The following is a 12,080-nucleotide window of genomic DNA, read 5'->3' as shown; positions in this document are numbered from 1 at the left end:
GAAGTTGTTTAAAAAAAATTACTGCTTTTGATTTTTTTTTCCCTCTTGCTGAGGTGAAGCCTCAACCCCCCCCAGTCTCTGGTGTAAGTAGTTCAGGAATAATTTCACTAAGTATGGATCTAGGAACAGTAATCCCTGAATTGGGATAAGAGCCTTGGATGTTAGAGCACCATTTGCAGTTAACAAATAACTGTCCAACTCATTATTTCCCCTCCCTACATCAGGCTGCAGGGCATGGTGCCTTTGGCATATGCTCTGCCACTTGAATCCTGAGGAAAATTAAGGAGTGGATTTGGCACCAGCAGATTCTTAAAAGGGCTTAAGTAGAAAAGATGTCCTTGTGTTTGGTGCAAGAAAGTGTCTGCAGAATCTGCGCTCGCACTTTCAGTGCTCTGTGTCTGTTTCTGTGGTGCCCTGTATCGTTTGAGCCGAATTACCTGGTGTTACATGTGAGGGAATGGTCAAAGAATCAATAGTTTAATTTGTTACTGCTGCTGCTTAGTAAAGCGTGTGCTGGAAGATGACCGTGTGCTGGGAGATTGTGTGCTCAAAGTGTCCCAGATTCTGTGCTCAGAAGTAGCAAAATGCATTCTGCTGCTTGTACACTCTGCTGAATTTTGGGTTCACAGAACCACATAGAATGGTTTGAGTTGGAAGGGACCTTAAAGGTCATCCAGTTCCACCCCCTGCCATGGGCAGGGACACCTTCCACTAGCCCAGGTTGCTCCAAGCCCCATCCAACCTGGCCTTGGACACTTCCAGGGACGGAGCAGCCACAGCTTCTCTGGGCACCCTGTGCCAGGGCCTCACCACCCTCACAGGGAGGAATTTCTTTCTAATACCCAATCTAAACCTACTCTCTGTGAGTAAGAAGCCATTCCCCTTGTCCTGTCTCTACAGTTCCTCATGCAAAGTCCCTCTCCAGCATTCCTGTAGCCCTTTAGACACTGGCAGGTGCTGGGAGGTCTCCACACAACCTTCTTCCCTCCAGGCTGAGCAGCCCCAGCTCTCCCAGCCTGTCTCCACAGAGGAGGTGCTCTAGTCCCCTCAGCAACACCATGGCCTCTGCTCCAGCAGTTCCATGTGCTCCTTATGTTGGGGGCACCAGAACTGTGCCCGGTGCTCCAGGTGGGGTCTCAGGAGAGCAGAGTGGATGGGGACAGTCCCCTCCCTGGCCCTGCTGCCCTTTGGATGCCTTGCTGTACTCATTCTCCCTGCAGGGCAGAGGGACAGTCCCACAGGCAGAGCAGGGGAGGTGTCAAACGTTGGAGATGCTGTGGTGTGTGTTTGCAGTCGTTTGTAGCTGGTGCTTGCCCGTGTGACACGGTGACTCTGGTGTCCCTGCAGTGCCCAGAGCTCTGCATTTCTGGGCTGTTTGCAAAGCTCGTTCAGTTGTTCTCTGTGCACCAGCTGACTGGTTGCCTTTATTCCTTTGCAGAGCAAGGCTTAGATCACATAGCAGAGAACATCCTTTCCTATCTCGATGCCAGATCCCTCTGTGCAGCAGAGCTGGTGTGTAAGGAGTGGCAGAGGGTCATCTCGGAGGGAATGCTCTGGAAGAAGCTCATCGAGAGGATGGTACGCACGGACCCGCTGTGGAAGGGGCTGTCAGAGAGGAGGGGTTGGTAAGTACCTTCACAACTAAACTCTCCTTTACAAAGCTCTAATAATGAGCTTTGCCAAAAAGGAAATCTATACTAAGGTGGTATTGCTGAGCTCCAGGGACTGGGGGGTAGCTGTGGTCAAAGCTGTCAGCTCCCCTTCCTGCCCTGCCTTGTCCTTTTGTGCTCCCGTGTCTGTCACACTTGCTTTCTTGCTTAAGTCTTTCTGCAAATTTGGAATTTCTGTTTTGCAGGGAGAACTAACAATTCCATCAGCTCACAAAAACTAGTGACAGCACGTTTGCAGGGCTTTTTCTCAAATGAAGTATTTCCAATTCAGCTTTTTTGCTTACAGTGTAAAATAGCTGCTTGGGCTGCAGAAGCCTCTCAAAGAGAAACCATTTCTGTTTGTGGCAGTGGACTTTTTCTGTCCTTTCCAAGTATCTGAAGAGATGTTCTGCTTCAGAAACCTGTTTCCCTGTGCTCTCTAGTGGTGTGCCTGAGCAAAGCAAGGCATGTTGTACAGAGCAAGGGACACCTGCTGCCTGGAAACCTTGTGGAGCAGTGAATCCTAATTGGAAAACCATAACGAAAATACCTGTTATCTTTTTAATCTTGGACATTTTAAATACTTGTCAAATTGCACAGTCACAGGGGTTGTAACAGCAATACTAAAAATTCTCCCAGGTATCCTGTGAGAATATGTTGTAATGGTTTGTTCTGGGCAGGCTTTGCATCCCTTTGAAGTTTGGATTCTTGGTGATATAATGAAAACTGTGTTTCTGTTTCTTTCTAGGGATCAGTACCTGTTTAAAAACAGACCAACAGATGGGCCCCCCAACTCATTTTACAGGTCCTTATACCCAAAGATAATCCAGGATATAGAGGTAGGTGTTCTGATGTAGGTAGGTGTCTGCAGGACAGACAATGGTGCACGCTGGGGGGCTTTCAGAGGGGGTGCATGTTGGAGCAGTGGATCTGTGTCACTACTGCTCTCAGCAACTCACTGCCACAGCACAGGCGTTAACGTGGTGTTAACACCATCCTTTTTGCACTTAAAGATTTTTGGAACTCTTCTGGGACTATGGATTTTAATAAAATAAAGATATAGAGCACACGACTGCCAAACATTTCCATGTATTGCTGAATGTTCAGTGTACTGGTCACACTCCCTTAGGAAGTGATCTGAGGGTTAATGCCTTAAAACTCCAGTCATTTAAAATGTAACTTAGTACTTCTAGAGCAGTGACTGACTTTTGCAAATCCAGCTTTGCTCACCATGTGGGATTTTTCCCCTCTCCAGTGGTTTGATGGGAACAATAACCAGGCCTATGATGATAAACCCACAGGGGCATCAGTGGCAAACTTTGGATATGAAATTTTGCTCATCTTGGTTTAAGATTTCCAGAGTTAGGCTTGCTTGGTCATTTAAAAGTATTTCTGATAAATCAGGATAATCCCAATATTCTGCCTGCAGGCAGCAAATGTGTCTTGCTCTGTTTGCTGTGTACCCACCACAACACTCTGGAGTTACACCACAGACTGTCATGGATTCATTTCAGGATGTGAAATTATTGGTCTGAAATTCATTAGTGGGGAAACACGTGTTTTGGTGTTGAAGACAGATGTGAACTAATGGAATCACTGAGCAATGGCAAATGGCAATTTGTGTTCCTTGGCACTCAGGAAACAAAATTATCCAGAGCTCTTAACTTGGCTGTGAAATGGATCTGCTGGAAGGCATAATATACTTCTCAAATATCTTTTTATAAACCTTGCTACATAATTTATTAACCTTCAAAGATAAAGAACTAAGCATGAAATGCAGCCTAGGCAAGATATGGCCAAACTTGATATTTACCTGTGAGCTGAATGATACACTTTGTTATTTGATGTCTTCTCCCTGTAAGGAATGAGAATGATACCGCAATCAGCAGAAGCCCATGGGATTTAGAGGAACTCTCACTGTGATATTTTCTTGCTTTCTGCACAATTCTGGCCTAGTTCTGTAAAGAAAATGGGCAAAAAGAAGCATGAAAACTTCTGCACAGACCACTGAAAGAGTTCGGTGTTAGTGTAACTCACACTTTTAAGGATGGTCTTCTGAAACTCGTATATATTTGTGTAGGGATTGTTACTGTTAAAGATGGGAGAATTCCTTGAAGGTGTTCTGAGGACTTTCTGAGGCCTTTTGAACTGTCCCAATCTGCTCTTTAATGCTGTGATTCTTCAGTTGCTGTAGATTTGCTGGTGCAGTGCACAGAAACAAAGCTCCAGAATTGGACAGTTCTTGCTAGAATGAAATAAGTAGGAAAAAAACAAACCCTCCATGCTTTTCTCATCCCCAATATCAATAATAAATCTAGAAAAATGGTCAGAGAGTGGGGAAAGGGTGTGCCATTAAAAACATACAGTCATGAGCATGTTTCCTAAAAAACCCTCTGAATTTCATTAAATTAACAATAAATATATTAAACCCTCAAATTAGGAGAAAAAATTGCACTACACAACCTGGTAAATAAGAGCTCACCTGTTCAAAATGGAGAGAAAACACCCTGGTGTTTGGAAGTCAAGAGATAGAGTTGTGTTCTCTGCACTGCACAGAGCAAACTGGGAGCTGTTGCTGCAGTTTCTGCCCATTCCAAGCTGCCTGGTGATCCAGCTGCTTCTTCCTGTGGTTCTTGGAGTTTCTGTCCAATGCTTCTATTCATAAGGAAGTGAAATATTCCTGGGGCAGGCAGGGAACTCCTGTGTGGCTCAAGTGGAGGAAGACAGGAATAGAGAAGCAGAATCAAGGGTGTTCAGGGAAAACTTCCTGTAGTTCTGTGCTTTCCCTTCCGTGCTTGTTTCTGTAAACCCATGAAAAAACTTCAGTTGGTGGTGGTTGTCAATCACTTGGCATTTAAGGAATTTAAGGTGTTGGCAGTAACCTCAACACCATCCATGGCCCGGGGGCACTTGGGAAGTGGAGTAAAGCAGGGACCTGTCAGCTCTGGGCTACTGCCTCTGACCTTAAGTGAGCAAGAGGAACTGAAGCCTCTCTTTGCCTGAACTAGGAAATAAATCACAGAATCACAGAATGTACTGAGTTGGAAGGGACCCACAAGGATCATCCAGTCCAACCCCTGGCCCTGCACAGGCCCATCCCCAACAGTCACCTCCAGAGGATCAGCCAAACCCTCCTGGAGCTCTGGCAGCCTTGGGGCTGTGCCCACTGCCCTGGGGAGCCTGGGCAGTGCCCAACCAGCCTCTGGGGGAAGAACCTTTTGCTGAGATCCAACCTGAGCCTGCCCTGACACAGCTCCAGCCATTCCCTGGCTGCTGTCCCTGGTCCCCCCAGAGCAGAGCTCAGTCCCTGCCCCTCCTCTGCCCCTGCCCAGGCAGTTGAACTGCACTGAGGTCTCCCCTCAGTCTCGTTCTCTCCAGCTGAACACACCAAGTGCCCTCAGTGTCCTCACACGCCTTCAAATCAAGGCCCTTCCCCATCTCTGTTGCTCCTTTTTTGACACACTGATGGCTCAGTATCTGTCCTATATTGCTGTGTCCAGTGTTCTAGAGTGGAGAAGTCTGTTTGAAAACCAGTGGCCACTTCCAGAATCACCAAGGCTCCATTTACACAGGGAGTGTGATTCCCATTCCTGGTTCTTGAGCACAGCTGAGCTGGAGGGAAGGCAGGGGCTTTGTGCCACAGCAGAGTTTTCCCTGCTTACATATTTCCTTCAAGCCCTCTGAAATACTGCTGTTTGCCATGTTTCCAACCTGCAGTGGGCTGAGTTTTTCTGCTGATAGTCAAGGGGCCAATAATTCTTCCACTTGCAAAGGTCTATTATAATTTTTCAAATAAATCTCCCTTTAAATTACTTTTCACAAATTACTTCCCTAAAGGGCTGTCAAAAGAAGCTTTTAACACTTTTTAAAAATGTAGAGGGTGAGTACCATAACAACCAAATTTAGCTTTAAGATTAGGAGCAGTTCTTAACTTCTTCCTCCTCTCATTGTTTTTAAGCCTGAAGTTGTGCTCTCCCACAGTTTCTTACTTTTCCCATTCTTTCATGTTTCACAGCCATGTGCAGAAGCTCTTAAATAAGACTCTCATCTTACCTGTGATGAAGAATTTTGTATCTCTGAATACCAAAATGTTTTTTCTTCAAATATTTTCCTGGACCTTTAATAAGATCTTGTTTCTGTCAGAGGGTCAGAGCTTGGGGAGCGAGTGATGAGCCAAAGCATTTACCTGTTGTTAAAAGACTTGATTTTTTAATTCACTAAAACACCCTTGGAGCACAAAGATTAACCAAATTCTGCTGGACTGTTTCTAATGGTGGGAGTTTGGAATTCACTGCAACTGATACTAAATTGGGTTGTGGGCAGAGATAAGCTCAAAGGAGAAGGTACTCTCTGACTGTCAGAATTTGAAAAATAATCCCAAATCTGAATTAACAATTGGAAAGAAAAATGACGAGTGAGAAACAGCAAATTGGAATTCTTTCCCTTGGGCTCTGTTTGTATTTTGGTCAAAAGTTCACACCAGCACGATGTGGTGATATCTCCAAGGTAATAGAGGCAGTGAGTGACTTGGCAAAGGGGGCTTCCCTTGCCTCTGAAAATTTAATGGTGCCAGTATCTGTTTATTTTGTGCCAAACACATTTTGGGAACATCATGTCCCTTCTGAAATCATTGGATTTGAAAATAAGAGGACATTTAGAGATCTGAAACCAAATTCTTGGAAAGAGGTGGTAAATCTCCACCTCTGCTGTGAAGCCAAAGATTTAATTAGGTTTCATTTCACGAGAGGTGGCCCATCATTTTGACCATCTCCAAGTCACATGTTGAGTTGCCAAACTTCTTTAAGAGCTTTTATAAAGGGAAAACTTGATTTGGGGGTTGTCCTAGGAAACTGAACTTGGTTTGCAAGGCCTTGTTTCTGGAGAGCACCTGGTTGGTGCAGGGTGTCCTTCCCACAGGACTGTGTCCATCCCACGGTGCCAGGCTGGGGAGTTCAGTGATGCTGATTCCAGAACCCCAAATCCCTGGAATTTTTCCATCTGATTTGTGAAGCTTGACCAACTATTCTGTTTTCCCCTCAGGATTAGCACAAGTATCTATTTCTGGTGGTGAGTTGAGAAGACTTATTTCATAAATGTTCCTCTTATCTTTAGGCACATGATGGATGCCCTCATCTGGTTTCCATGGAGACTTAGGTCCACTTAATTAAGACAAGAATTAAAATGTGTTTTTTCCGAAGAGCTTAGGAAAATGTGGTGCCAGGCCATCAGATAAACATCATGTGTTCTTCTGAATTCTGAATAAGTTCAGATTTTAGGACTGAAACTGAAATTTTAAAGCCTTGGGACAATTGGAAAAGGGGAAGAAATCAACTCCCACCCTTAGTCCCTGCCAGCACGAGGAGATGGTTGTTTATGAAAGTTACAGTGTATAATTTCTGAGAGAAATGGGTTTGTTTAGTACTGCTCTCAGTATGATCTGAAGAAACTTTATGTGCATGTGTGGGGAGAATCTGGTCAGCATTATTTGCCTAGAAATTTTTTCAGCCAGCCTTTGAAATCTCTGTTCCACAGGCACTTTCCAAAAGGCATTTCTTAACAATGAAGCTGGCCAAGGAAAGGAGAGGCTTTGGAGCAGCAGGGACACAGTTATTGTGGTGCATGACACAGATCTCTACTGTCTCCTCTGAACAGGGCAAACACCCCTTTCAGATGCCCCAGCATGGGGTGGGCCCTGTCTTGGATTTTTTGGCTCACTTTGCCTGTGTCACACCTGCTGGGGAGCAACTCTAGGGGAAGGGCCCTGGGGGTCCTGGTGGGTGCCCAGTTGGCCCTGAGTCAGCAGTGCCCTGGCAGCCAGGAGGGCCAACCCTGTCCTGGGGCATCAGGGAGGGGATTGTCCCGCTCTGCTCTGCCCTGGGGCGGCCTCACCTTGAGTCCTGGGGGCAGTTTTGGGTGCCACAATATCAGAAAGATCTAAAGCTGTTGGAGAGTGTCCAGAGGAGGGACATGAGGATGGGGCAGGGTCTGGAGGGGCCACATGAGGAGCAGCTGAGGGCACTTGGTGTGTTCAGCTGGAGAGGAGGAGACTGAGGTCAGACCTCACCAGGGTCTGCAGCTCCATCTCTTCACCCTTGTGAGCAGGGACAGCACCCAGGGAACAGCTGGAGCTGTGTCAGGGCAGGCTCAGGATGGATCTCAGCAAAAGGTTCTTCCCCCAGAGGCTGGTTGGGCACTGCCCAGGCTCCCCAGGGCAGTGGGCACAACCCAAGGCTGCAAGAGCTCCAGGAGGGTTTGGACAACACTCTCAGGGACAGGGTGGGATTGTTGGGGTGTCCTGGGCAGGACCAGGAGTTGGACTGGATGATCCTTGTGGGTCCCTTCCAACTCAGGATATTCTGTGTTTCTAAGAACTTTGTGTTTTTATGATGTTGTGCTTGAACTTAGTTGTTGTCTCTAATGGAACCTAAAAGGTGAAATAATTTTATTTTTCAGCAGCATGATTTTTGTCAGGTGTTGTGTATAGTCAGAGGCACATGTCACTGAAGTGCCTCAGAGGATCTCTCTTTTTATTGCTGTTTGGCTTGATTTCCTCTCCAGATCTGGCACATACAGCAGTACTTCTCCTCCCTCCATCACTTTGGTGTTACCAGGAATCCATTAAAGTCAATCCGTTTATTGATGTTGCACCTCTAACATAAAAGCTGGACATTTTAATCTTAGGTTTGTTAGTTGGTGGAAATTGGTGGAAATGAGGATCCTTTAAGAGAAAAGGAGCCAGACCCATCAGTGTGTGTTACTGTGATCATGGCACTGCAGGCATGAGAAAGGTTTCCTTCAGCAGGTGCTACCCTTGAATCCCTTTTGGGCTCCTGTGCTTCATGGCTGCGTGTGCAGAGGTGGAGAGGACAGACCACGGTCTGGGAACCACGGCGGGGTTGGATCAAGGGTTGGACTTGATGATCTCGGAGGTTTTTATGGTTCTGTGATTCAGGGAGAGCATCTGCTTTGTCCATCTGCATCCTCCTGTTGTTGGGACTGCTGAGGAGGAGCTGAGTGGATTCTTTACTCCTTCCCTGGGGAGACAGAACAGCTGGTGTCCCATCAAAGGCTGGCCAGCACAGCATCCAGGAACGGGACCGTGGGGACAGGATGAGCTGCAGTTCATTTCCTTGGCAGTAATCAGTGTCTCTGTGCCCACTGTCAGGCAGCACGTGTGGCCCTCCCACCACCCTGGGCAGTGAGACAGTCCTAATGCTGAGTGACTGTTGTTCAGGGCTGAAAGGGCAGGTTCTGTTGCCTTATTTTACCTGTTTTGCCTCAGCTGGTCTAACACTGTTTTTACACTTGGAGATCACACTGTCTTTCCCTCAGGCTCGATTCAGTGGTCGGGACTGCACTGTGAGCTTTCTCCCAAAGTGATTTCTAGATTCCTTGGGTGTCAGTAGTCTTTAATGCACATTCTCCAAGTCTTCTCCTCTTCCTCTGTCAGACATAAACATGTTCCACTGCCCAGATTGATCTCACTCAGCATCAGGAGGTCGATTTGTTCTTTTAAAATGTGGCTTTAAAAAGGGTTCAGTGAAGCTGCAGTGAGGTTGGAATGGTTGCACTTGTGGACCTTGGAGCAGCTCCATCCTTATGGAGTCTCATGCAGAAAGGGACCACACTCCATCAGTTTGTGTTGTCACATTTGGATCTTAGGCCTCATATTCTGCCAAGACACTTGCTGAGGAAAGCTTCAGTTTCCTTTTGCTCTGGAGTTGTTTAGATTTCTGGACTGTTTACAGCTCTTCCTCTGGTCTTGGGAGTCCGTCCTGGAAGGGCTCTTTTCCCCCAGACTGAGCTGAAAGCCCACATAGTGTTCAAGTGTGAGTAGCTCTCAGTAATACACTCCTGTTTTTTTGGCCTCACTTTAATTTGGGACTGTTCTTAAAAACACAGCCTGAGTATCCTGGGATTTTTCTGAATCGTACCAGAAGCCCACTTATCAATTCCTGGAAATCTCCCCCCTTCTGTATGTGTGTGTGTGAAAGTGGGCACTTCTGCTTGTATTAAACAATGCATGCTGAACTTGAAATGTCTGCATACATATGTATAAAATTAACATTCCTTATATGTTAGTGGGGTATAGTGAATCCCTGTTTCTCTGTTTGACTTGCTACAGTTATTATTCATGAAGGTGGTTTTTATTCTTACTTGACTCTTCTGTTTGCAGAAGAAGTGATGTAAATACCAAAACCCAGTTGATCACTTTTATGAATTTGTTTGCGTTTATTTCCATGTATTTGTTTCCTTTGTTACTCTTTACTGCCTCTCCCGGTGTAACATGGCAGCAAGTTTCTTCCATGTAACTTTTTGTTTTTTCCAGGGTTTAGCTTTAATGTGGATAATCTAGGGTAGGGCTGCTCTCGTTCTCCCAAGTAACAGGGGACAGAACCAGAGGAAACAGCCTCGTGTTGCACCAGGGGATGTTTAGGATATTAGGAAGGTTTCTTCATCAAGCACTGGCACAGCTGCCCAGGACAGGGCTGGAGTCCCCATCCTTGGAGAGATTTAAAAGCCATGTGGATGTGGCACTTGGGGACATGGGATAAGTGGTGACCTTGGCAGTGCTGTGGAATGGTTGGACTGGATGATCTCAGAGGGCTTTTCCAAGTAAATGATTCTTTGATCAGGTTGGTTCAGGCTTTTTGTGGGAGAGGATGAGAGAATTAATAGCGCAAGGCAGAATCCTTCATGGTAAAATCCTAGAAGTAAGATTGGAGAAGACCTCCTAGACCATCAAGTCCATCCTGTGCCCCATCCCCACCTTACTTCTGCCTTTCCTCTGCCGTGGTCAGGAGGGGTTTTCTCTTTTCTCTTTGAAGAAGGCACGTGAAGAGCTAATGTGTCAGAGAAATCCCTGTGTACGTAACAAATGTGTACGTTCCTTCTTCTTTTTCCTGCCCCATTTGTCCTGCAGGAGAATTGTGTATTCAGAGGGAACAGAAACTCCTTGGGTTATGGGATAAGATAAACCCACTTACTCTGCAATAACGTTCACAAGGATAAAAATGCAATTGTTAGCCAAGGAGCTGAACACAGTGTACATTATCTAATGGGAAAAAACCCTGCTTGTAGTAGGTTATCCTTAACACTTCTAATGTATAGTTCCAGCTGTTAATGCAGATGAATTGCATCATTTTGCACTGTGCATCTTTGTACCAGTGAATATATTCTGGCGTGGTCAAGGCTTGACTTTACCTCTAAGTCTTGGACTGCTTTTTCTATGTGGCCTTCTCTCATTAAATGCCTTTTTTCCATATCCATTTATGCACCACTTCAGCTGCCAAATGGCTCTCCTGCTGTGGCAAATGCTTTGGCTTGGTCTTTATCCCTTATATGCCCGAATTTTGTTGGTTGTACAGCATTCGTCAGCTACTTGCTGCTGTTGCTCTGGTGAGCATTTAGCAAAGGGTGAGAACTAAGTGTGACCTCAGGAGACTGTTCTGCAACATCTTGCTTTTAATTGTGAAAGCCAAGAACAGAGGCAGTTGGAGACTTTTGAGGGGATCTGTAGAAAATACAGTAGTGGGTGTTGAATATATTGGTGTTAGGTTTGGAACCATAAACACGCAAATAAACAGTGGGACTCTTCACTGACTCCCTGGTGTTTGTGAGAGTCCATGAGCACAGTGATCTCCTCCCTGCCCACCTGCTCAGTGTATCCATGGTCAGTCAGATATCTCCTGGAAGGACGTTGTAGATGAAGACTTTTACGAACTGCACAATTGAGTAACAACCAGAAATTTCCCAGAGCAAAAAGCTTTCATGTGGTTTCCAGTATTGTACTAACCATGTTCCTTCTCGGAGGGTCCTCCAGGTTGCCCACCCACTCAGCCCTATTCAGTCATCTAAAATAATGTTATTTCTCTATACATCCACATCTGGTTTCACTCTGCTGCCCATTGCAATGCTGCTGTGTACTGTGTGTATGGTGGCTGCCTTCCCAGCACACCAAGAATTTACGCAGTGTAAGGGGATTTTACAAGTTCTCAACAAACATGCAGTATTTTCCCACAGTAGCCACCCCGTGTAATGTCTACATGAAATGACCTCTATTCACAGAATTAAAATGTGCACCTGCATGTGACTTACTGCTTTACAGTGCCTTCACAGGAATATATGTGGGACTGCAGTTTCCTTTATTTGAAGCCAGAATTTCCTTACAGGGAGTGTGTTAAGTAGCTTCCTATAGTGAATTTGTAAGAATTAAGGCACCCTGTGTCCCCAGTGTCTGCTGAGTGAACTTTCACTGCTGTTGTGGCTGGGGACTGTGAGCAGCAGCAGCTGGGGCTTGTGGTGTTCCCGGTGTGTTCTGGAGCCGTTGGGAGTGGCTGTCGCAGGAGCTGGAGTGTGAAAGTGCTCACAGACTGTTGGAGCTCTCACAGCTCATCTGGCACGTGCTTTGTGCAACTGCTCCTTGCAGAG

At 46.0% G+C, this 12,080-nt stretch overlaps 1 protein-coding gene across 7 annotated transcripts in view; it reads left to right on the top strand.

The window, feature by feature from the left end:
* FBXW11 (F-box and WD repeat domain containing 11) overlaps positions 1-12,080 on the top strand; it is a 78,768-nt gene that overhangs the window by 51,688 nt on the left and 15,000 nt on the right. For all 7 annotated transcript variants that reach the window (XM_051793794.1, XM_051793791.1, XM_051793795.1 and 4 more), the window contains 2 exons: positions 1,439-1,625; positions 2,398-2,488. In XM_051793794.1, the coding sequence (XP_051649754.1) occupies positions 1,439-1,625; positions 2,398-2,488 (278 nt within the window). The remainder of the gene's footprint in view (positions 1-1,438; positions 1,626-2,397; positions 2,489-12,080) is intronic.

This window comes from Manacus candei, unplaced genomic scaffold, assembly GCF_025592945.1.
Source record: "Manacus candei isolate 608988 ecotype Guabito, Panama unplaced genomic scaffold, ASM2559294v1 h1tg000037l, whole genome shotgun sequence".
Taxonomy (NCBI): Eukaryota; Metazoa; Chordata; class Aves; order Passeriformes; family Pipridae; genus Manacus; species Manacus candei.
Note: the sequence above shows the minus strand (reverse complement) of the source record. Positions and strands in the feature narration are given on the sequence as shown.